At 45.9% G+C, this 25448-nt stretch overlaps 1 protein-coding gene across 1 annotated transcript; it reads right to left on the bottom strand.

Annotated features, from left to right (window-relative positions):
* Positions 1–1941: 1941 nt before the first annotated feature.
* Positions 1942–24781, bottom strand: VXN (vexin). Its single transcript, XM_061172059.1, has 6 exons — positions 24715–24781; positions 18828–18883; positions 10865–11015; positions 6918–6979; positions 4106–4197; positions 1942–2206 (listed from the first exon to the last, which is right to left on the bottom strand). The coding sequence occupies exons 1-6, from the start codon at positions 24779–24781 to the stop codon at positions 2023–2025; spliced, it is 612 nt and encodes a 203-aa protein (XP_061028042.1). The 3' UTR covers positions 1942–2022.
* Positions 24782–25448: the final 667 nt, after the last annotated feature.

Genomic DNA, 25448 nt, shown 5'->3' with positions numbered 1-25448 from the left:
GTACTCCGATAGGTCCAGTGTAAACTACCTGTTTTCTCCCTACCTTTGTTCCACGCCCCTTCACCCATACACTGTAAAACTATTACACAGTCCATTGGGACCTTCATTGAAAGAGCACTTGATGCCCAAATCTCCAAGTCATGTTCTGATGGGAAGACTGGGTGTTCGGAGTCTAAAACAATGGTTGAAGAGCAGAGGTCAGCAAGGTGAAAGCCCAGAAGCCCAGGCCTCTTATCCCCCATGCCTTCTTACATTTCACCTGGAGATGTGGAAGCAGGTAATTCAGAGATCAAAAAGCAACATGTGGTCACGGAGCAGCAGCATGTGAATAACAGTTGAGTCTGAGACCAGTGATGTGGCCCAGGTCTTCCTTGTAACCAAAAAATGGCAATTTCCAACCTGGTCTTAGACTGAAATTCACCATAGAGTCGCTGGTTTTGTTAAGTGGGTTGGATTAATTTAAGCTTCTGAATTAGAAAACAAGCCTTCTGGGGGCAGAGTTGAGGCCACAGATGACAAATATACGAGGCACATCCCACTAATCCGCTCCACAGGCAGGCATTACCAATTGATCACTGCACTCCTTTATCTCAGATTCTAGCTCCACACAGCACTCTAGGCAGCCTGTGCCAATCAATTATGTTTAGCATTTGATATGAAAATTATTTACTAGCCTTGGTTCTTCTCTATGTTCTGAATATTCTTGTGTGAAGGAGTAGATATAACACAGGCATTGGAGCCTGACACCCATATGGGTTAGGTGCCTTCAGACTAATCATTTAACTACTTTAAAGCCATGTCTATTAAATGGGGAAGGCCACCTAACTCAGAGTTGACAGAAAGATTGGGATAATGTATGTAAAGTGCTCACTATCACACCTGGCACATAGTAAGCATTTAATAAATGGTAACTATCATTATCATGTTATCATTTTGAGGCTACTGATGTTGATGATAGAATTGATGATGATATTTCCATTAAAAGAAGGAAAGCATAATATGATATATTATGAAACCATATGAATGGTTTATATCATTTATATCATGTACTTGTTCTAACTTTGTCAAATCGTTTCCTTCAAATATTGCCCCCAGAGACATATTCCTACCCCTCAAAACCATCCTCAAATCAGTTACTAGAGTAGGCAAAGCAAGGAGTCTGGTACAGAAGCTGAGGACCTGGTATCTAGTTCCACGATCTGGTATCTAGTCACATAACCTCTTAAGGCCCTTAGCTTCCCCATCTGTAGATTGGGAATAATTGTGCTTTCTTTAACAGGAATTTTGTGAATATAAGAGGTAATGGATGGGAGAGCATTTTCAAAAGTTAAAATAATTATACCCAAGCAAGGTATTATTAATTCCACTAGACTGTGTCATTTCAGAAAATATTAGCATTCAAAAATTTAAATCATGTTTTCCTATAGAAAAATCACATGTAAAAGAATAGAGAATTCATGCAATCATGCCAAATGATCATCAGAACTGATCTTGACGATACCCTCAAATGAATATTAGAACTACTAAGTAAATATATATAGCGCTTTGTCACTAAAAATCCTACCTCATCAAGATGAAATAAATATGGTGACAGGAACAGTGAGAACCATTGTGCTTACAAGTGCCTGAAACATCAAATTCTTACATTTATACCGGAAATTAGAACGACTCACAAGGAAGACTGAGGAATTGCCTGCTTCCTTCCTTGGAGGTCTTTAAAATGGGTTGGGAAAGTTTGATTTTGGTGCCATTTTGCTTGAACACAGGGATATAAACTTGATGACCTCCCGAAGTCACTTTCAGACCAATGGCTTTATCGATTCTAAGAAGGAACAGTTTTCTTTTGCCTTCAAGGGAGATTCCTTTCCCGTTTCCTGAGCCAGGGCGATTAGTTAGTACTGGAGGGTGATGTGTGTAGACCAGCTAGTAGCAGAGGTGAATGTCGCTCAGTTCCGATCTGGAAGTTTCCTCCCCTTGTGCAGTGAACTCGGGCCAGCGCAGGGCACCTGGGGAGGGTCACCTTTAGTCAGCCTCAAAGGCGCTGTTGGTAGCTCCCACGTATTCAGACTTCTTCTTGTGCCTGGTCCACATTTTCCGGAGGATGCTGGGGACGCCGCAGGAAGCACTTCCTGTCAGCGGTAGGGAGGCTTCTGCTCCCTGAGGGAGGGTAGGATACTCTTCAGTCATCTTCTTGAGGTGCCTGGATCTACAGAAAATCCGCAGGTGGGTGAGGAGGGCGGTCACTGTGCTGAGCCTGTCTTTTAATTGCTGCCCTCGAGAAGAGGCACCAGAGCCCTGGCTCGTCCTCTGCTCATACATCCTGTGACCACGGTGGAGGGTCACTGCTGGGGCCCACGCAGGAATGACACCCCATCCCCCTGCCCCAGGGAGGTCCTTGCATGGGGAGAGGGAAGGAGGTGGCCCTGAGCACACTGGCTCATGGATCCCAAGTTCTGCCCTTGTTCCAAACTCTACCCCTCCTCACCCCAACCCCCCATCCCTCCACCTCTGCACAAACGATCTTGCTGGAAAGAGCAGAAGTCACAAAGCGTCAGCTATTGAAAGCCCACGAGCCCTGGGGCTGAATCCTGCTCCCCACTTACTGTGTGACCTCAGGCAAGTGATTTGACCTCAGCCAGCCTCAGTCTCCTCATGTGCAAAATGGGGATAATTTCATCTAACTCAAGGGGCTTTTGTGAGGAGGAAAATAAGGTCATAAAGCATCCGGCACATTGTCCATCTCAATAAATGTTCATTTTTCTCACTTGCTCTCCTTCAGTGAAAGAATGGCCTTTGTTTTCTTTTCAATAGCCAGGGTCCAGGAACAAATGGAAATGAGAACGCCTAAGCTTAGAGAGAAACGGGCCATTTAGAAGAACCCTTTGCAATGCAGCTGCGCGGATGGAAAGGGCGCCTTTCTTGAGGCACGCGGTTCGTGTTTGCTGGTTACTGCAGCAGTCAGCAACAGCCATTGCCACTCAGAACAATTTGCTACTATAAACTCAATACAATCGAAAAGATACTTTTCTCTAACTAGGTCCCAATACGTTGAGTGGCTTGGCTTTTATCATTCATTCCAGATGGCTTTCTTTCACCTAAAAGGGCTTCACACTGGTCTGTTCCTCCTCTAACTCCCTCAGCTTTCAAGGTGTGCATACCTTCGGTTGATATTGTGGTGCATGGTCCCTCATATGTGAGCATCTATCACCTTCCCAAGCACGTGTCTTTCCGATTCCCAGATTGTAAGCTTCTTAAAAAATGATGCAACCGTTGGAGCTAAGCTCTTCACACATTATCTCATCCTATTCTCACAATAATCTCTCAAGAGGTTATGATCATCCCCATTTTTTTGGTTTGGTTTTGTTTTTAAAGAAACGAGGACACAGAGGTCTGAATAACTTGCCTGAAGTCATAGCAAGTCAGCAGCAGTGCCGGGCACGCAGGCAGATCTGAGTAAAGAACCCACACCCTTCATCATCCCCGAAGCCACTTTTCTGCTCTCTCCAGTCTGGAAGATCATGAAGGGGGCGTAAATGTACACGCTGAGTTGAGTTTAAGGCTCTTGCTTGCCATCTTCTTTGTGCCATGTTGAAGGCAGTGAGGGCGTTCCTGGGGGGCTTATCACTCCTGCTACTCTAGCTGCTGGTTCTGGGTCAGAGTTAATAGTAACATGCTGGTTATAAATTTGGCTTGAAACATTTGTATCTTACGTACTTTTTACCTGGGCAGGGGCCCTTAATCTAATTCCTGAGGCATTTCTGACACCAGCATGCCTTCAGGAGCCTCTGAATATGGCCTGTGATTACATTTATCTAATTAACCAAAACCCCTCCCTCTTTAGACTTCTCCTAGTCTAAAGAGTGGGGTTAATGAAGTGGAAACCATCAAAAACACTTCAGCTTAATCCTAGGGGAAAAGTTGATGTGGCCATGACAGAAACCCGGGATTATTGCCCTCATTAAAAGGTAATTTACAGCTGGCAGGGATTCTGTTTTAGCTTCTTGAGGGTCTGACAGCCGGGCCACCTGTTACTCTTTGGCCGCAGGAGCAGGACGGGAGCGGGTGGGGAGCCCGGAGGCAGCCAGGCTGGAGGCACAGCACTTACCCTCTGGTCAGAACAGCTCCGTTCTCCGAGCCCGGAGCTGCCGCCTCCAGGACGGCGGGAGCTTTCACCGAGATCCGGGCCACCGGAGGCATCTAGGTTGTGAGAAGGGAGTGTGAGGATGGTGCCATGTCCCCAACTCCGGCAGTGGCTGGAGCCATTGGAAAGGGCATCAGCTAATCTGAACTACCATCAACCCAGGGCAATGGTCCTCATACGGCCGCGGGCACCAGGCCCCCCCCAACTCCGGGAGGGCTTGTTAACGCAATGCTGGGCCCACCCTAGCTTCTGAGTCAGTAGGTCTCGCGTAGGCCCGAGAATCTGCATTTCTAACAAGTTCCCAAGTGCTCTAGTCCCAGGACCCCACTTTGAGAACCACCTTCCTAGAGAAACTTGAAAGCAAGCAACTCAATCTTGCGAGGGCTCTGTCCCCCTTGCACCCCTATGGTCTGTGTCCACTTTGCTGTCAAATCCTGCAGGTTCTGCAAGGTCAGTGTCTCCCTCTCCCTTTTCTCTGTTGCAGCCTCAGGACCAGTCCTCCTTGGGACAGGACCTCCTTTTTTCCCACAAGACCCGCCACGCACCCTGGGCCCCTCCTGGATTCACAGGGTCTCGCCACTGCAGGGTGGACCGAGGCCAGCTCGGCACCCTGATCTTTAAGTCTCCTCAAAACAGGACTCCACCTTATCTGTGCAGCTCTGCCTTGTTTCCCCCACGTGTCACAGCAGGGCTGGTCCTACCTTTCCTGATGCCCACACGCAATGCTGCATCCTCACCCAGCTTGTCCTTCATTCTCTGGATCAAGCCTCATCTCTGCCTGCCCTTCAAAGACCACTTCCTCCAGGAAGCCTCCCCTCAGGCTGGTGCCCCAGCTGATTTCTCTCTGTCTCCTGCATCCCCACAGCACTGAGTCCTTATGTGACATGTTTTGGCATCCCACCAATTCTGTCTCTTTACGGTTGTCTACTTGTTTCTTATGCTGGTGCAGTCTCCCCAGGAATGGCATGCGTACGACAGGGTCTGGGACTTACCCTTTGGCGGCCCTCCTCAGCTCTCCTTAAAGGAGGTGGTGAGTGCTCAAGAAACATGTACCGAATTGAAAAGTCACTGGTAGCCTAAGCAGGCTAGGTCCCGAGTTCGTTCAGTCAGTGGACCTCTGCTTTGCTCCTCCACCCCACGCCCCAGGGAAGGCTTAAGATCACCACATTCCTGAAATTGCTGGAAAATTCCAGGTTGAGGACACCAGGAGTCACTGCCCCTTCTCTCCCGCCCCGGCCAAAGGTTGTGGGCAGAGTCACTGTGCCACCTTGTGGCCTCTCGGGAGCTGTCCCTCCCCATTGTGCCCGCAGCCCAGAAACATGCTTCTTCCCGGGCTGTCCACCATCCTGTTTGCCCCAGCGCATGTTAGCATCAAATCAGATTTAGCTGTTCGAGCTCGGAATTGCTCTCCGCCTTGGGATGGGGGCCTCCAATGAGCTGCAGGACCCCAGCCCTACCGTCTCAGACCCAGAGGAAAGGGTGAGTCATGCTGCTGCTCTGTCCTCTGCACTACTGTCGCCCCCTCCTTTGTGACCACCTCCCCATCACCACCCTGACCCATCCCACCTCGCTCTGGCCTCCCAGCTGCTGCTACCTCTCTGCCAAGGGCACTGAGTCCAGCCCAGGGGCTGGGGGCAAGTAATCCAAGGCAGTGAGCTGCCCTCTCCCCTTAGCCTTGGGCTCAGCTGAGGGCAGCAGTTCGAGCTGTCACAGCCTGACCACCTTCACTCTGTGGCAACGGCCCAGCCATCCTCAGTTTCCCCTGGGTCCCAGGTTGGGACAGGGGGCTCCTGACTGTCCCATCCCTGCCCTTTGTGTGGTTTTCCTAGTACAGGGATGACCTAAATGAAATAATTGGATTAGATTTCCTGCCCAGACCAGGAGCAAAGCGCTCGTGTCTCTGTCCAGTTTGTTCCATAAGGACGAGTGGGTGACTCAGACACTCTCTCCCGTCTGTTCTAGTTCTCAGGATCCATGAATCTCGAGAGCTGATGCCCGCAGAGCCCAGGACGCCCAAGCTGACCTCACCTCCAGCCACCACTCCACCCCTTCTGTGCTAACCCAGGGGACACCCACATTCATGCCCAGAAGATGGTGAAGGAGATGTATTTTTTCAGGGTGACGCTGAGCTAGACCCAGACATGCACTACCGGATCCCCCTTCAGGGAAAGACAAGCCGCCCAGCTGGTGGAGGGCGGGGAGCAGGTGGCTCTCAGCTCCTTCAGGTGTCCTTGGCTACAGAGGGCCACCTTGCCCAAGGTCATGCCCTCCTGGGCAGCCTGCATGCCCTGAAAGAGCAGGAAGAAAATATAAAGGATTGGTCAACTGGGTCCAACTCGGGCAACCCAGATGGACAATCCCTGCCCCAGAGCTCCCGGTGGGAGGTGGTTCAGCAGTTCTCTCTGAGTTGATGGTGTTTTGTGTTTTCACAGTGCTCGAGACCCTTGCATCTCTTTACCCCCGTAGCTGCCCCTGCGAATTGGTCAGACACCTCCACCTGGCAGGGGCCTGCCACAGAAACTGCTTCTTTTCCCCCTGTTTGAGATGTCCACTAGGTAATACCTTCTGTTTACCTAAGAGCTGAATTTCTGGCAAGAAAGAGAGAGGCAGCCAGTGGTGTGCCACCAGCTGATAGGCTTTAGGAGCAAAGAACCCTCAGCTACACTTTTCTAATAATCCTCAGGCCTGGAACAAAGGACACTTTGTCTTCATGGCACAGACAGGACAAGAAGTTTAAAGCACAGCAGATACAGCTAACCAGGTTGATTTTACTTACCAAAGCTTTGCCATATGCTCGATTCCCACACAGATTTGCTGATTTGGGTTCAGAAATCCCCACTGCAAAGTTGAACGGAGGGGACGTTACTCAGTGGTACTCTGGGTTCCAGCTCCCCTGGGTTCTGCATCAATTATCCCATAGCTAATCAATCACAAGCCAGGAATATTCTAACGGCCTTTGTACTGAGCAGCAAAATCACGCACTAGGGTCAGGCAATGGGACAACTGTCGAGTGGGTCACCTGCACCCCTGGTGCTCTTGGGGAGGTTAGAACTAAGGTCTAATAAGATCACGTGTGTGGAGGTGTTCAGTACGGGGTCTGCCTGCAGTAGGGGCTCAGAGAATGTGCCCTTAGCTCCTCCTTTCTTCCTAAGGCGCCAGATCACAGGAGGTTATCAGCAGTTAAGTCTTTATAGCTGGGATCAGTCCTTTAACCTGCCGCTCCTGGACACGCCTCTGTGAAAATGAGCCCAAAGTCCTGCCTGCTGTGGGAAGTAAGCCTCATAATGTGGGAGGATTGGAGGTTATCAGAGTTCTGAGGCACTGGCATGAGATGTATGTGAGAACCTTCTTTCTATGCCTTTATCTGAGGCTCGACCCACTGCTGGGAATCCAGATGTTGAGCTAAGGTAGCTGGTGATGGGCGGGGGTGGGGTGGAGTGGGGAGGCTGGCCTTCAATCGAGTCCCTCCTGGGGCAGATGTTCCTGGAGGAGCCCCATGCTATCAGACTACAGCGTAGAGAAATACCACCCCCCCACCCCGAGGAAAACATCTCAAGGCCAATAAAATGAAGTTACAGGCTACCAAGGTCAGACCACGGTGTGCCGTGCTCTGGCGTAAGTGACGATAGTAGCTCATATTTTTGAGCATTTACTGTGTCAGTCGCTGTGCTGAGTGTAAGACTCATAAACATTGTCTCATTTAATCCTCACCACAACCCTCACAGGTAGACGTCATAATAGATGAGGAAACAGAGGCTTTAGAGATGCACAGCAATTACGATGAAGCTGGGTGAGGAAGATCTAGGGAATGGTAAGCTGACCTCTTTGGTGGTCTTGCAAGGCTGGGAAAACTTGACCGAGGGACCCCCTAACCCATTCTGGGAGGAGTTTGCCAGGTGGAGAGACCCAGGAAGGGCAATCCGCAGAGAGAACAGTGTCGGGGAAGTTCCAGAATATAACAGAATATAATGAGTGGTCACAATTACACCACAGCTCAGGGCTGTTCTGTGCATGGATTGGCAGGGACAGGAGTGTCACAGGAGGTGGCCCTGGAGAGGTGAGCAGAGGACTGGGTCCTGCAGAGCCTTGGGCATGGTCTGGAGGGTAGCTGGCGGTGGAGAGGACACAGTGTTTAAAGCAGAGGGTCGGCAGAGGCAGATTCTGCGTTAGGCTACCCTCTGGTAGCCTTGTGGAGCAAGAGCGACTGGTAGCTGAGGACCAGGCTTGGCTGCTACACACAAGGGATGAAGGGAGTCTGAGCCGGTAGCCTGAGATTGGTACCAAGGAGAGATGAGACATACGGAGGAACTGACACTGTCAGTGGTTAGTGTGTGGAGCGGGGGTGGGGAGGACAAGGGGGTATTGGGATAAACATCCCAGCAGCTTGCTGGAAAGATGGATAGTGGCCCCAGCTGAGAAAGGAAGAGAGGTTTGAAGGTGGAAGACGAATTCCATTTGAACAAGTTGATTCTGAGATGTCCCAAGGACATCTTGGTGGAGACATTCCACCAGCCCAGGAGGTGGGTGTCCCCTTTTCTGGGCACTTGAGGTTCACCTGCTCAAGGCTTCAGAGTCCCCACTCTTTCCAAGGTTCCTCTGAGCATATTTCTCCCACGTGAGAAGCCTACAGCACCCAGGAGCCTTCTCCTTTAGCTCAGAAAAGAAACACGTCTCCAGATTTGAGATCCCTGGAGACACACATCCTTCTGACGGGAGGATGGAAAACTCGTGCCCAAGGCCGGTGCCCAGCCTTTCCTGTGGGTCTGGCTTTGACTCAGAAACCCTCCCTCCCTCTCATCCCCTCTGGAATCTGTCAGATTGTGGGAGCTGAAGGAATTGAATCGATGCCCAGCTCAATCTTTTTTTTCCTTTTTTTTTAAAACCTGACTAGCACATTCCCTGCATGAGCTGACTGTCATATGTCAGGCAGAGTCTCTCCATTTCATAACTTGCTGTTCCCCCCTTCAGTCCAAGCTTCCACAAGCTACTTAGGGAGGAAAGTAGCCCCTAAAACCAGACAGCTGGAAAGACATTATTTTCTGGGGGAAAGACGCAATTAGCTAGCAAATCGGGAGACATGAGATTTAATCTCAGTTCTGCTGCTGATGAGCAGTGCACCTTGGGTAAGTCAAACAGTTTCCATGGTTTCGGTTTCCTCTTCTGTAGATCGGCAGGGGGTGCTTGCAGAGATCAGTGGGCCTCCACCTTCAGGGAGGGGGAAAGTCACCCCGGGAGCAGGCTTGTTAAAACAGATTGCTGGGCCCTACCCCAGAATTTGATTAAATAGGTCTTGGGTGGGGCCCAAAATTTGCATTTCCAGCAAGTTCCCAGGTGGTTCTGCGGCTCCAGGGATGCCACTTGGAGAACCACCCATTAGATCGTCCCTAAATCCTTGCTAATCAGTATGTTGTCCTTGGACCAACATCATCAGCATCATCTGGAAGATTATTAGAAACAAAACCTGGGGCCCTACTTGGTCCTACTGAATTAGACTCTGCCTAAAAACAAGATTCCCAGGTGATTCTTTAGCACATTCAAATTTGAGAAACATGGTTCTAAATTCATTTTGTGATTTTGTAGAGAAGATATCCTTTTTCTTTCTACGCACAGGCACCCACCCACCCACCCACCCACTTATATATAGACAGAGGAAAAAAAATTATCTTCTAATTTGCAAGGCACATTGTGGTTTCCCTAAGGCTTTCACTCTCCATAAAAATGTATATATGTAATCCCTTAACTAGAGAATACAGCTTGACTTATGGGTTCTTACACGTAGGATCTTAAAAACAGGATCAGGGTGTTAGTGACCAAAGAAACCTTAGAGATCCAATCTAACATCTATGAGGGAGGAAAGAGAGGAGATGGATGGATAAAGAGAGACACTCAATGGAATCTAATTTCAGTTCTTCTAACATACAAAACTGTTGACACCCAACAGCTTTGAAAAGGATGTCCAAGACTTTTTGTGTATTTCTGGAGTTAAAAATAGGAATAACTTGAGGCTGTGGGCATAACAGAAATAACCTAAACCAGGAATTAAAGGCTAAATACTATCACAGACTTCAGCAGGCTAGACACAGATTCCTGTTTAACTGCTCGGGGTGGGAGCCATTTTTCAAAATAGTGTGGAAGGTAAGACTCTAATGTTTCCAGCTTTCAAAACAAATTTGTCTCTAAATTCTTTTTATAAATGGTTGAAATAGTTTAAGTCGTTCAAATTTAAAATGGTGGGATTTTAAGATGGCAGCTGATGAAGAGCCTGTATAATTACACACACACACACACACACCCTGTAAAATAACGTAAGCTTCCTTCGCTTCATGAGTCATGTGTACACTGGTTTCCTCTCCCCCCAGCGTCTAATGATGTTTACCTCCTCCTGAGTCCCGCAGGACTGCCCGTGGAGCTAGGTGGTAGATGAGAGCATCTTTGCTCACCACGCAGACCCAGCAGCGAGTGTTCTAAGGTAGAAGGTGTTTTGTGGTGCTGCAGTGGCGGGGGCCCCGAGCAGGTGCATTCAGAGCAGGACCGGCATGCACTGGGGAAGGCGGCGGCCCCACGCGCAGGTGCTCCGCCCACCGGGCGTGATGGGGGACGCCCGGGAGGACCACGACGTGGCTGGAGCCAACACAAGCCAGTTCGCGGACACCGTGGCAGCTGCTCTAAGTGGGCCACTGCCCCCCAGGGAGGTTCCGGGGACCCGGGCCGTGACGCACGTACCAGGCCTGGCGGGGGTCTTGGCGGGGTGGGCGCCCTGCGGCCGCGCGTTCTGGAAGCGGCCCGACCTGCGGCCCTCGCCGTCGCGGTGGTCGCTGCGGTGCTGCAGCAGCTCCAGGGGCCGGGACGCGTAGAGGTCGGACTCGATCACCACCTGCGGGGGGAGGAAGGACCGTCAGCTTGTTCCTCCCCTAGAATCTCAGCCTCCACAGGCGAGGCCAGGACTGCAGCCTTGCGGACGGACCTCGTGCTGACACAGAGCCTTCCTGACTCCAGCCACTGCTGGGAGCAGCGAGGAAACCTGGGGAGACTGGCCTGAAACGGTGAACTGTTGTGTTTAACTTCAGCATGTCCGGCGGCACCATGGTGCATGAAAATGAGGTTTCTGGGGGCTCCTTACCAGCCGTCCCTTCACAGAGTCAGAAGCCTGGGCCCTCAGGCCCCAGACTGGGGCCAGTTAACTGCCCCAGGGCTGGACGTAGTTTGACAATAGAACAGGCTATTTGAAATGAGGACAGGCCCTGGAAATCGGGCTCTTACTGTCTTTGCAGCTCAGTGGGCACCCTTGTTCACGTAGAGGACAGCTTTCTGGATGCTTCAGCAGAGGGGAGACCTAGGCGGAGGACTCGGGGCCCAGCTGATTCCCAGGTTGTAAAAAGGAAGAACCTGCTGGCCAGAAGAAGCAGGCATGGCTCCCAGACGCTCAGGTTTCCTCTACTTTGCAGAGTGCCTGTGTCAGCTGGAGCTGAGAGATGAGTTTCCACGACCTGTGGCTCGGTAAGTGGAAATTCTGGCAAGCCAGAACGGAGCGCTACACGCTAAGGTGTTTTCAATAATGATCCCCTGCTGAATAGTGGTTTTGGGAAAGTACATGAAGAGGAATACCCCTTTTGTCAGGGCCCAGTGAAATGGGCCTTTAAAATTATAATAAAAATACTTAGATCATTGAAATAATTTAAACGTACAAATTTGAGACAAATAGTACCATATTTTATCTTAATATCGGGGGTGACAAAGGGAATCTTAGCAATTTGGGGCTCATATCGTGCATGTTTGAATGCATAGCCATGACACTGGGGTCGCTCATTCTGGACGTCTTCACTCCTTTGAAGCAGGTTAGAACTTCCAACATTACACTGCAGCTTCTCTGAGGTTTGTATTGACTCATTCTCTTGCTCACTCGTTCCTTCCTTCCACAGACATCCTGCGAGGGCACCTCTGTGCCAGATCCTGGCACTGAGTCTATCTGTGAGTGAGGTGGACCCGTTTCAGCCTTTACAGTCTAGCCTTTGATGAATTCCCCTCCACTGTCCACATGTAACAATTGTGGAGGAAGCTGAAGCAAATAAGACTGAATCTTTAAGTATTATAATAGGGTTATATTTCAGTTTAGTGGAGAAAAATTGGACCTTTAATAAATATTGTTGAAATAAATGTCAGGCCACTGGGGGAAATGGATCCATGTCCACACTTCTCATACGAAAATGAATACCAGACAGACCAAAGATGCATGTTAAAAAACAAACAAACAACAAACACTAGAATAGAATATGACTCAATATAACATTTGTTACATATAATAGGGAATTATCGCTATGTACATAAAACACTTACAAATCAATAAAGAGGAAAAAAAATAGAAAAATGGGGCCAAAAACCAGCTGACAATTGACAGTAGACATGCAAATGGCTGGTTAACATGAAAGGTGCTGAACAATAATAATTAAATGCAAATTAAAACAAAGTTGATTTTTCTCCTATCAGATTGTCAATGATGAAGAAGATTAATTTACATTTGGGGTCATGCGAACCTGAGTTCAAACCCCAGTTTTGGTACTTCGAGGCTATGTGGAAAGGGGTCATCCTCTTGACCACCCTTGCTGTACTGGGGCAGAGTCACTGCTGGTCATTCGCAGAGATTTCAGGAACACAGCAGGTTCTCTTTCCCCGTGCCACCTGTTTACCTACAGCATCAGGAAATGGTCATGTCCCCAGCAGAGGAAGGGGAGCTGTCACTCTTTGCTTCAGTTTATCACAAATAGTCCTTTGCTTAAAAAAGTAATATATCCCAAATTTGGTCTTATCTGGCTTAGGAAATTAACTCTTCTCAGGCCTGTTTTAGGACCCAGACTCATTCATTCTTTGCCTTTGGAGAAAGATGATGGTAATTAAGGATCATTTAGGATTAGTGCCCTTTCTCTTATGGGCACTGCAGCATGTGGGATTTTTCCCCCAATAATTTAAAATATTTTTCCTCCAGCTCTCCTGAGGTATAAATTGACACATATGATTGTATACGTTTAAGGAGTACAATGTGTTGATTTGATACGTTTGTAAATTGCAAAATGATTAGAAAGTGGTGTTTCTGTTGGTTTTCCAGTAAGCCTTCAGTGCAGGCTGGGAGCAGCACCCGTCCGCTCTACGCCAGCTCACTGGGGGCTGTGAGATGCAGTAATGGGTGGTCTGGACTCACCACCCTGCACAGACAGTCCTCTCAGCTTTTCCCTTTCCTTCCCTCCTCTTAGCACTGCACTCTGCCATGGTGTCGCCCAGCATACTGGAATTTCCTAGATTAATGGCATTTTGGACACGTGTACCATTTGGCCTCAGGGTTCCCCCTGGAATGTGGACCTCCAGGTTAAACGGGAGAGACCTGAGCCTCATTACTGACATTCAAGCCTTTGGCTGACTACCTCTCATCACAGGTATTTCGAATTTTGTTTTCATTTTTTTCAGCATCCCTCTAATGAGGAGTGAGGACTGGTGTGTTTTCCAACCCATTTTGTAGAAGGAGGAAGTAAGGCCGGATGTGAAAGCCGGAGGAGTCCAGCGGGGAGGCCCAGCATTTCCTCCCCTGAAAAGGAAGCAAATGTTTCCTTTTAGGAACAAGAAACCTCAGCCATCCCTCCTCTGCATTGTGGGTGGGAGAAGGGAATGGGGAGGGAGAGAGTGGAGAGGCGTTAGCTGCTCCGCCCCCGGTTGGATGTAGGTTTCCCGGGGTGGGAGTGAGGCTGGTTACTTCCCAGGTCCTGACTTAGGGCCCAGTGCCTCAGCAGGGTATCTTCTCGGCCCTGAAGGATGCCAAAGCAGTAAAGGAAAGAGGAGAGGGCTCAGCTTGGAAGATTTCCCTTTCTTAGCTGGCCTCGTGCTTGCTTCTCATGCCCCACAATTGCGGAGGCTCTGAGAGGGCTCAGGGCAGTGCATCAGGCCCACGCCAGGGAACGGACAGCTGGATGCATGGCTGTGGCCTGCTGAAAGCCTCCCGATAGCCTGGTTATTTTCTGGTCTGTAGGATACGGTCCAGGCTGGATACTGCAGCTGGTCTTAGAACAAACTGGTCTGAGCACAGGCTCTTTAGCACCCTGAGTACAAGGGTGAGATTGGGGAATGGGGAAGGGGTGAAGGGGAGACGTGTTTAATGTTGGATTTTCCTTTCCAAGTTCAGCAAATTGCCTGCTGAAAGTAGGGGATGTACTTGTGTATCAGATTCACTGTGATAAATTGATGCTTCCCTGCTGGGTTCAGATCAGAGACCTAGGGGGCTGGTAGGGAGTTAGAAAGACAGCTGAGACCTAGGTGATGGAGGATCATCGTGATTTTGGTTGATGGCATCCAGAGTAAAGTTCTAGCCCAACTCCCTAATTTTACACACAGGGAAACTGAGGCCAAAGGAAGCTGTGTGTCTTCAAGGTCACAGAGCTATAAGGGGCAGAGCCTGAACAAGGATCATGGTTTCATAACTTCTAAGGAAGTGCTCTTTGTAAGACCCATGGAAGTGCTGACATCCAGGTAAGAATTTTCAAGTGCAGTTGATTGCTCAGTGCATTTTGAAAAATCAGATCACCAGACAGAAAAATCAGATCACCGCTCCTCCACAAGGTTGAAATCTGGGAAGAATGTGACATTTGCACTTCCATTCCTCCATCTTTCCTGATGATGGCTGCTTATTATGAAGGGGCTGCGAATCTCGGTGGTAATGGCTCCATTGCACTGGAAGGCCTAACTAACCCACGCTTTGGTGTAAATTTATTCCTTTAAGCTACTCTTATGATGTCTGCGGCATCAGGACGATCAGGATGTCAGTAAAATTGCCTAAGAATCGGAGGGGATGGGGAGAAAAAGACTAGTGAAACGATCTAGAGAAGGAACAGTGGGTGGCTGTAGAAGAAGAAAATGTAACTTACGAGGGGTCCAGAGAGAGAGGAAACTGCCGCACTAAGGATGATTCAGAGAGGAAAGAGATCCTTGTAAAGGAAGGAACCTGACATCCATATGGTAGTCGAAGGGGTGAGAATAGAGACAAATAAGAATTTCAGGACAAAGTCATAAATATTGGTACATTAGAGCAGCTGCAAAATATGAACGATTTTCTCGGGAACTCAAAGGGAAGCCAAGAGCCAGTTGGATGAAAAAAGATCAGAGATAGTTTTTTCTTCTTTGGGACTCAGTTCCCCCGTGTTAGGCGGATTAAGACCTTTCCTGTCTTTTCTAATTTGATTGTTCTGTACAGCTGGGTCTGAGGTTTATGAGCAAAGGATGAGTCATGCTGTTAGGGGAAATTAAAAATTCAGAGGAGAGCTCAAAGGCCAGAGAGCGTTATTAAGCTGTCTTACCTGGAGGAAGAATGCATATTTGAAGACAAGACCCTACCTCTGTTTTTTCTCTTTTTTACTTCAAAAGCAATTTTTATTTGTATTCATATACTTGAGTCATTTTTTTTCCCCTTGGAGTAAAAATGTTTTAGGGAGGGACAGTCATAAGCCATTCCCAGGAAAGCTGGGAGCTTGCTTCTGCAGAGCCTGGCTGAAGTCAATGGATGCTCCAGGAGGCGGTGCCCCATGTTTTGGGGGCTTCGTGAATCTCATGCCCCTGTGGCTTCAGTTCCACCATAGAGAGCTGTCTCCTTTATTTGGGTTCTAAATCCCTTGAGAAATTTCTTCCCTAGCACCCTATTTATATCCTAGACAGTATGATTTAGTTTCTGTTTTTAAGCTTTTGTAATCACAGTTCTGTCCTTATAAAGCCAGTAGGTATTGGTATAAGCGGTGATTCAGACAGAAACACTGTTTAAGGTTAGAAATTCAAGGCAAGAACTTGGTTGAAAACTAAATATTCCTAATTCCCAAAGGATCTTCCCTGAGTCATGAATGACTTGTGGCTCCTTCATATCCAGAGTACAGATCTTCCTTGACTTACAGTGGGGTTATGTCCTGATAAATACCCCTAAAATATCGTAAGTTGAAAATGCATTTTATACAGCTAACCTACCAAACATCATAGCTTAGCTGAGCCTACCTTAAACGTGCTCAGAACGCTTACATCAATCTATGGTTGGGCAAAATCGTCTCACACAAAGCCTATTTTATAATAAAGTGTTGAATATCTCATGTAATTGACAATACTGTACTGAAAGTGAGAAACAGAATGCTTGTCTGGGTCCAGGATGGTTCTAAGTGTATCCTTGTTTACCCTCGTGATCGTGTGGCTGGTGGGAGGCTGCGGCTTGCTGTGCTGCCCAGCATTACAAGAGAGTATGTTGTACCCCATATCGCTAGCCTGGGGAAAGATCAAAATTCAAAATTCCAAGTATGGTCTCTGAATGCATTTTGCTTTGGCATCATCGTAAAGACAAAAATCATGAAAGTCACACTGTCATAAGTCAGGGACCAACTGTAATGCCAAACTCAAGTCTGTGCTCAAACTCTAAATTACCTACAAACAACCCCTCCCCTTTCCATTTTTGGTGACACCCACTGCTCCTTGAAAGTCAGGAGCATTTTCCTTCTAGACTGTGTGCTTAAGTTTTTAGGGATCATGAGAAATACAAGAATTTCTTGCACTACAACAAAGAACCCATTAAAAGCCCCTTCTTTCTTAGTATATAAATATTCTCAAAGTCATTTTAAAAAAAGGATAAACCACTGACAGAAAAATGAGCAAAAGACATGTCTTTTAACCCATAGGGAGAAAATATCAAAATCTATGAAAAGATGAAGAATGATATTAATTACTAAAGAAATGCAAATTAAAACAATGAGATGTTTTCAGCTATCAGATTGTCAAAGGTTAACAACATTTGATACCATATAGTGTTGGCTCAGGTGTTCTGGTAAAGGGAGTTTAAAACAGTTGCTAAGAATTTGGCAATAGCTATAAAATTGTTTCAATGCTCATATGCTTTGAGCATTTTCTTTCTTTTTTAAAATTGACATATAACATTGTGTAAGTTTAAGGTGTTGATTTGATGACCCAGCATTTTCATATCTATGAATTTATCCTCAAAAACATTTGCATAAGAACATAAAAAATACGTTCAAGAATATTTCTTGTGGCATTGTTTTAGTGGAAAAAATGGGGAAACCCCATTTATTGATGATTTGGTTAAATAATCTAGAAAACATCAGATTTGGTTTGGGTAAAAAATTATAGTACATTCATTCATACAGTGGCATACTATGCAGCCTCTAAAAAGAATGGGGAAGATCTGTATGTATTAATTGGCATGTAAAGATGCTCAAAATTTGTTTAGTGAAAAAAGCAAGTTGCAAAACAGCATGTTATTGAGCAGTAAAGCGTGATAATTATACATTGTTACATGAGAAATTTTCATTTAAAAAAACTCCAGTGCTTATTGAATGTTCAGTATGTATCAGGCTCTGGACTAAGCAGTTTACATGTATTAAATCATTTGCTCCTTCCAATGGTTCTTGGGATGTGCGCTCTCACTCTCCCCATTTTAATGCTAAGCAAGTCAAGTCCTGGAATGGTTAGGCAACGTGCCCAAGGTCATATAGCTAGAAATGGATAGAACTGGGATTTAAAACTGGGAAATGGAAGAAACCAGGCAGTTTGACTCTAGTCTGCATACCTAACCACTATGTTCTGTAGCTTCTCAGGATTTTCTGATATCATAGTTTACATCTTTTTAGTATTTGAAATTTTGTAATGGGCCCATCCTGCTTTGGGAATTAAAAAAGTAATAAATGTATATAAAACAGCAACGACTAAAACCAATCTCATTCCCAGGACACTTAAAAAAATTTTTTTTAAATGGAGAATAGGATTTTAAAAATTGAGATACTTAGAAAATCAAAATAGTGTTCTACAAAAACAATTGTGATAGAAACTCCAGTATAACCAAGAGGAAACAATTAGCAATTAAAATAGAACTTTTAAAGTGCGAAGATGTATTGACAGCTTATATATAAAGAAATCTGTAAGTAAAATGAGAAATTCACAGGCTCTAAAGACATGTAAACTAATTTTAAGGTGATGCATGTGCTTATTAAAGAAGCAAAAAATAATACAAAGAAATGAAAGCCAGTGCTGGTGAGGCTGGAGGGAAATGGAAAAGCATTGTTGGAAGCCTGGCAGCTGTCCAGAATTCCCGGTAGTATGTGATGAAACTAGAAGCAGAAACCATCTTTTAAAAATCACTGTTCTATTCTCCGCTCTAGCACAGGAGTAGGAATGCAAATGATGGATGGATGGATGGATGGATGAAACTGTTCTTATCCTTTTACTTGTTAATTCTACTTTGAGGCCTATGCACCACAGGATTAATCCAAAAAATAGTATTTTGTACAAATAAATTCATTGTACTGCTATTTATAATAGTGAAAAAGTGGAACATTGCAAATGCCAACAATAGAACACCCAAGTCAGGGATGCTCTACCCACACTGTGGACTCTGTTTAAGAAAAAAATGTGTATATAAAATGAAAATTATTCTCTGTGGGGAAAATGACAGAAGGGGGTCCAATTCAGGACTGTTTGTTGTCTGGTGGACATTTGTCAGTTGTTTTGGTTAAGTGGAGGATGGAGAATGCAACAGCAACATGGGCTACGGAAAACTTTCCAGGCCGTGGAGAGCGTGGATGGAGGGGGGAGGTGGGGAGTGAAGAAGCTAGACACTGCTTTTTTTAATGAAAGTCAACAAAAGGGATCAAAACTGAAGTTTTCTTACATTCTTGGTTAAGAGATGTTGAGAGCTCTTGACTCTTCTTCTGGCTGGACTGGACACTGCAAAGAGAGAGAAAGGAATGGTTTTAGAGAACACCTGTGAGACTGATGTAGCTACAGTAGCAATACGGAGAGGGTTTGCACCTGGAGTGGGACAGGGCCCAGAGGAGGGGGGTTGGGAAGAAGAGGCGGGTGCAATTGCAATTTTATTTTTATTTTATTTTATTTTTTTAATAGATCTTTATTGGAGTATAATTGCTTCACAATACTGTGTTAGTTGTGTTAGTTGATGTTGCACAATGAAGCGAATCAGCCATATGCATACGCAGGTCCCCATATCCCCTCCCTCTTGAGCCTCCCTCCCATCCTCCCTATCCCACCCCTCTAGGTCATCGCAAAGCACCCAGCTGATCTCCCTGTGCTATGCTGCTGCTTCCCACCAGCCAACTCTTTTTTTTTTTTTTTTAAAACATTTAACACATTTTTTTTAAAAAGTATTTATTTATTTATTTATGGCTGTGTTGGGTCTTCGTTTCTGTGCGAGGGCTTTCTCTAGTTGTGGCAAGCGGGGGCCACTCTTCATCGTGGTGCGCGGGCCTCTCACTATCGCGGCCTCTCTTGTTGCAGAGCACAGGCTCCAGACGCGCAGGCTCAGTAATTGTGGCTCACGGGCCTAGTTGCTCCGCGGCACGTGGGATCTTCCCAGACCAGGGCTCGAACCCGTGTCCCCTGCATTGGCAGGCAGATTGTCAACCACTGCGCCACCGGGGAAGCCCCAGCCAACTCTTTTACATTTGGTAGTGTATACATGTCGATGCTACTCTCACTTTGCCCCAGCTTCGCCCTCCCACCCATGTTCTCAAGTCCATTTTCTATGTCTACCTCTTTATTCCTGCCCTGCAACTAGGTTCATCAGTACCTTTTTTTTTTTTAGATTCCATATATATGTGTTAGCATACAGTATTTGTTTTTCTCTTTCTGACTTACTTCACTCTGTATGACAGACTCTAGGTCCATCCACCTCACTACAAATAACTCAGTTTCGTTTCTTTTTATGCTGAGTAATATTCCATTGTATATATGTGCCACATGTTCTTTATCCATTCATCTGTCGATGGACACTTAGGTTGGTTCCATGTCCTGGCTATTGTAAATAGTGCTGCAACGAACATTGTGGTACATGACTCTTTTTGAATTAGGGTTTTCTCAGGGTATATGCCAGTAGTGGGATTGCTGGGTCATACGGTAGTTCTATTTTCAGTTTTTTAAGGAACCTCGTTACTGGAGGTTTCCATAGTGGCTGTATCAATTTACATTCCCACCAACAGTGCAGGAGGGTTCCCTTTTCACCGCACCCTTTCCAGCATTTATTGTTTCTAGATTTTTTGATAATGGCCATTCTGACTGGCATGAGGTGATACCTCATTGTAGTTTTGATTTACATTTCTCTAATAATTAGTGATGTTGAGCATCTTTTCATGTGCCTCTTGGCCATCTGTATGTCTTCCTTGGTGAAATGTCTGTTTAAGTCTTCTGCCCATGTTTTAACTGGTTTGGTTTTTTTTTTTTTGATATTGAGCTCCATGAGCTGTTTGTATATTTTGGAGATTAATCCTTTGTCTGTTGTTTCATTTGCAAATATTTTCTTCCATTCTGAGGGTTGTCTTTTTGTCTTGTTTATGGTTTCCTTTGCTGTGCAAAAGCTTTTAAGTTTAATTAAGTCCCATTTGTTTGTTTTTGTTTCCATTACCCTAGGAGGTGGGCAATTGCAATTTTAGATGTTACTTGGTCCAGTGCACCAAAGCTCATAGCAGCACTATTCATAATAGCTGAAAGGTGGAAACAACCCAAATGTCCCTTAACAAATTAATGGACAAACTAAATGTGGTATAGACATACAATGGAATATCATTCAACCTTAAAAAAATGAAATTCTGAAACATGCTGTAACATGGATGAACCTTGAAAACATTAAGCTAAGTGAAATAAGCCAGATACAAAGGGACAAATATTGTATGAGTCTGCTTATATGAGATACCTCAACTAGTCAAATTCATAGAGACACAAAGTAGAACAGAGGTTACCAGGGGCTGGAAGAAGGAGGGAAAGGGGAGTTGTTATTTAATGGATACAGAGTGTCAGTTTGGGAAGATGAAGAAATTCAGGAAATGGATAGTGGTGATGGTTGCACAACCATATGAATGTACTTAATGCCACAGAACTGAACACTTAAATAGTTAAATGGTAAATTTTATTTACCACAGTAAATAAAAAAAAAACTTGAAGAATCAGTTAGCCATAAAAAAGTTACTTGGTTGGGAAAAAGGTGTGCATTTGGTTGAAAGTGGAGACACCCGGACATCTCTTTTGCACATTGACGCTAAAGTGATTTACTTGATTTACTTGGAAGTGAAATCCCACCCTGCCACTACCCTGCCTAGAATGGAAATGACTTCTTGTCACATCTCAGATTAGTGCTCAGGTGAGAGCTGTGTTATTTTCTGCAGGGCGCCTGCTGCCACGAAGCCAGGCGAGCAGAGGCTGGTTAAGAGCCAGGACTCTGGACTCCTTTCACTTGGGTGTAAATCCCAACTTGACCACTTGCCAGCTGTGTGACTTGGGCGAATGACTCATCCTTGCTAAGCTTCACTTTCCTCATCTGGTAAAACTCGCACCTACCTCAGAGGGCTGCGGTGAGAATTAAATGGTCTAATCTTTATCAAGCACTTGGCCTGGCGCCTGGCAAAGAGTGAGTTCCCAGGAATTACTGGTGGTTATTATTGATACAATTCTCCTCTTTCTCTGCAAGGTGAGGGCAGGTGGAAGGAAAAGGTGATAACTTCTAGAGACTGTAGCCTCCGTCAGGAGTTGTCTTTCTGGAGTTTTCTCCATTTCCCCCTGCTGTTCCCCGACTCCCCTTGCCAACCCCGCCGCATTGTTGTTTATCCCCAAGAGAATTATTTTGAATGCTGTTCACCCTAGAATTAAACCCACTGGTGAGCTTCAGGAAATAACTTCTGGTATAACTTCTTGGTAAAACCACAGATTTTATCTTTTATATTTACTGTGAATTGTGCCTATGAAATCTTTTCCTTAAAGGGCTCTCCTTCTCTCTTCCGGAAGTAAAAATACCCACTTGTCCTCAGTTACAGACTTGATCTATGTCTTGTGCCTTAAAATGCTTAAGAAACACCATAACACTTGCTGTTGCCATATTTTTGTGAGCTTTAAGATGGCTCAGCTAAAAAAAATACATAGATTTAGGTTGAACCCATTATATATGTATGTGTGTATGTTGGAAACAGGGATATAATACAACGACGATAAATGTGATAATGGCTCGCATTGAGCTTTACTAGGTGACGACTTATTTCCTTCTGTCATTCACTCCTCACAGCAACTCTTTGGGGTTGGGTGTCTTCATTAACTCTATTTCTTAGGTAGATACTGAGGGTTAGGGTCACACAGTTGGTGGTGGAACAAGGCCTGTGCTCTTAAACACTAGGTTGCTGAACTTGTGCTCGGTAAATGTTTTGTTCATTGCACGTTGAATACACACGGCTAAACAGGAGCGTGTGGGAAAGGGCATACCAGGGAAGACTGTAACCCTTGTTAGAGAAAATCAAACCAACCTCTATTTCTGCAGGCAGGGAACGTGGGGATGGAATGAAGAGTTACCAATCTCTCTCATAAGCAGTGACTTAGGAAGACCTGGCCCCGTCTTCGCCCACTGAGAGCCTTATGCTTGATGCTCTGGAGGAGGCGAGATGAGGCAAAACAAGGCGTAGGAAGAGGCGGACTTCTTCCACTTGCAGTCTAATATAAAACTGCGAATATTCCTTTTCTAGAGAACAGCTTCCTGAGCAGTGACATGTCCATGAATACTGATGACTGGTTTAATACCAGGAGGTGGCCATGAATAAAAATGGCAAGAAAGAAATACAGGATGGAATATTTATCTTTGATGAAACATATTCATTGCTCAAAATATGGAATAAAAATAGAAATCACTTTGTAAGTGATGTATTTAATGGTGCTTACTACCATGCCAGGTACTGTTCTAGATGCTTTATGTATTTTGTCTATATCTCATTTTTCCCCCCATAATAACCTTGGGAGGTAGATAAGTTCTAGTTCTTCCTTTTTTATAAGAGTGGAAACTCAGGCCCAGAGAGGTTAAGTGCCTGCCCAAGGTCACACAGCGTACAAGTGGTGGTGGGTCTCTTGACTACTCTGCTAAGCAAATGGATTCAAAGGCCCTGTTTTGAATGATTTTCTTCAGGTGAAGTATGACATTGCTCCTGAATTGTATAATAAGTTTTTAATTTAATAGGGCCATTCAGCGTTGATGTTTTTCTCCCTTAAATTTTTTTAAATGGAAAAAAATTATAGAACATAGACATTTTAACATTTTCATATTTGCTTTCAATTTGTTTTCTTCTCATACAAAAGAAATAACAAATGAGAGGACAAGTTTTGGTCCCTTTTCTACTCCTCCCCAGTTCTACTTTCCTCCCTCTCCAGGGCTACCAATATCACTAACTTTATCTGTGTCTTTCCAGCCTATGTTTTTTATGCTTTTCTCTAGATATGTATCCATAAACAATATATAGTACTGTACAAATTTAATAATTTTTAGCCTGCTTTTTTTTTCTCTCAACATGATGCTCTTGAGAGCTGTGTCCACACACATAGATCCAGTTCTTTTCCCTGTTGACTACTGTGGAGTATTCCAGAGTCTGATGACACCACATTTTACCCCTTCCCCTCTTCAAGGACATTTAAGTTGTTTTCAGTTTTGCCCTTGGAGACCCAGTGGCCCTGTAAGCATCCACGTATATGAGCATTTACAGGAGTGGAACTGTTGGGTCAGAGGGTCGGCTTTGACTTTTCAGGTACATTCCCGAGTCTCCAGAGGGTATCCCAACTTCAGCACGTGGGCAGACTCCCAGCTTTTTTTTCTCTCCCTCTGTCTGGCAATAGATGTCTAAAGCTTAATTTATGTTCTGCTGGCTTTCTCTTTGTGGCCAGGCTGAGTCTCTCCCTTCCCCCCAGGAGTGGCCATGTTGATGGCTGACATGGGAAGAAGAAAGGGGTTGTTTGAACAGGGGGTCACAGTACCAGCAGACATCCGGCCCTCTTCATTCAGTCTGACAATGAGACCAGGGGCTAAGCCAGGGTCCCGGGCTCTCCCAGCAATACAGAGGCTGCAGGGAGAGCACAGGGGTGGCAGGAGACAGGGCCCAGCTCTGCAGGGGGCAAGGGAACTATCCAGGGACACAGAGCCCTTCCCGGGCCTTGACACCATTCACCTCAGAGCAGCAGGGCTTTTACAAAGTCACACTCTTTGGCGGTGCCAGTGCCAGGTTAAGTTTGGGAGCGCGGCCCTGGGGTCTGTGCAGAGGCCAGCCTGGGTCAGGGCATTCTTGGACCACTTCATTGGACTTCAGGCCACTGCCAGCAGGCTCCCTCCTCATATTTCACGGCACAGTTAGAAATCATACTTTTGAGCCAGCTGCTTCTCATTTCAGAACCCACTTGCTCCCTGGAGAAGAGGAAAGAATCTATCTGCCCTGGGAATTTTGTTTTCATGTCTGTTTCCTAAAACAATGGCTTGCTGTCACTTTCGTTTGGCGTACTGGGTTGCCAGTATCGAATTAAGTAAAAGGAGGAGTAGTTAGCTGCCCTCATTTCCCCTTTGATGGATTGTTTCTCAATGATTGATGTTCATCCATATGCCTACTTTTCAGAAACAACCACAAACACCGTCAAAACAGACCATCCGACCTCAGAAACCTGGGGGTAAACCGTAGTAAGACAGCATATGACTGTCTTTACCCTCCTGCTTAACCTGCCACGTTAAGGAAACAGTCAAGGGCAATTTTACTCACCCTTGGAAGGAATCACGGTGGTGAAAACTTCTATATTTTCATCACTGCAGCTGTAAATCTGATGCATCGTTTCAGCCTTCTCTCCCCAAAAGTGCCTGGGAACCGGAGGCCTCTCTCTGAACCCCTAGTCGCGAGGTTTCCTAATCCAGTCTGGCTCGGGGATCATTGTGCCGGTCCACAAAAGACAGGCTGGTGCTGTGATCTCATCTCATTCCAGAGTCTTCACTGCAACATTTTCTAATCCCATCTGTCTTTTTTTTTTTTTTTTATGAATCCTATTATTGCGAACCTTTGATGGAGCCTGGAGGCTTCAGTCCCCTCGCGGCCAGGATGTATTTAACATTTTTATTTTGCCGTGTCTGCCGCAGTGAATTTGGAAGTCTTTTGTGAAGTGGTGATGAAGTGAAATCGCCTACTCGGATAGCGTAGCGCCAAGCGTGGCTGGAGGATTTTACCGAAAAGGAAACGTGAATTTTGGTACCAGCAATTTCCCTTTTCATTTCAGAGATGAAGAGGCTTTTTTTTTCCCCCTCCCTCCAGAACTGGCTATTCAGTAATTTGTCATGTGTTAATTTGGCTTCCTTGAAAGTTTCTATTTTAAACAAAAGGACTGTTCTTCCAGAGCGTTCTCGCTTCATGCCAGTACATGACAAGGCTGACATTTCTAGAGAGCTGTGTGTTTAGCATCTCCTGGTACAAGCCTGCAGGTGCTTGCAGGAATGGGGGTAACAAGC

This window comes from Eubalaena glacialis, chromosome 17 (assembly GCF_028564815.1).
Source record: "Eubalaena glacialis isolate mEubGla1 chromosome 17, mEubGla1.1.hap2.+ XY, whole genome shotgun sequence".
Taxonomy (NCBI): domain Eukaryota; kingdom Metazoa; phylum Chordata; class Mammalia; order Artiodactyla; family Balaenidae; genus Eubalaena; species Eubalaena glacialis.
The sequence above is the reverse complement of the archived record's forward strand: the minus strand, read 5'-3'. Positions and strand labels throughout refer to the sequence as shown.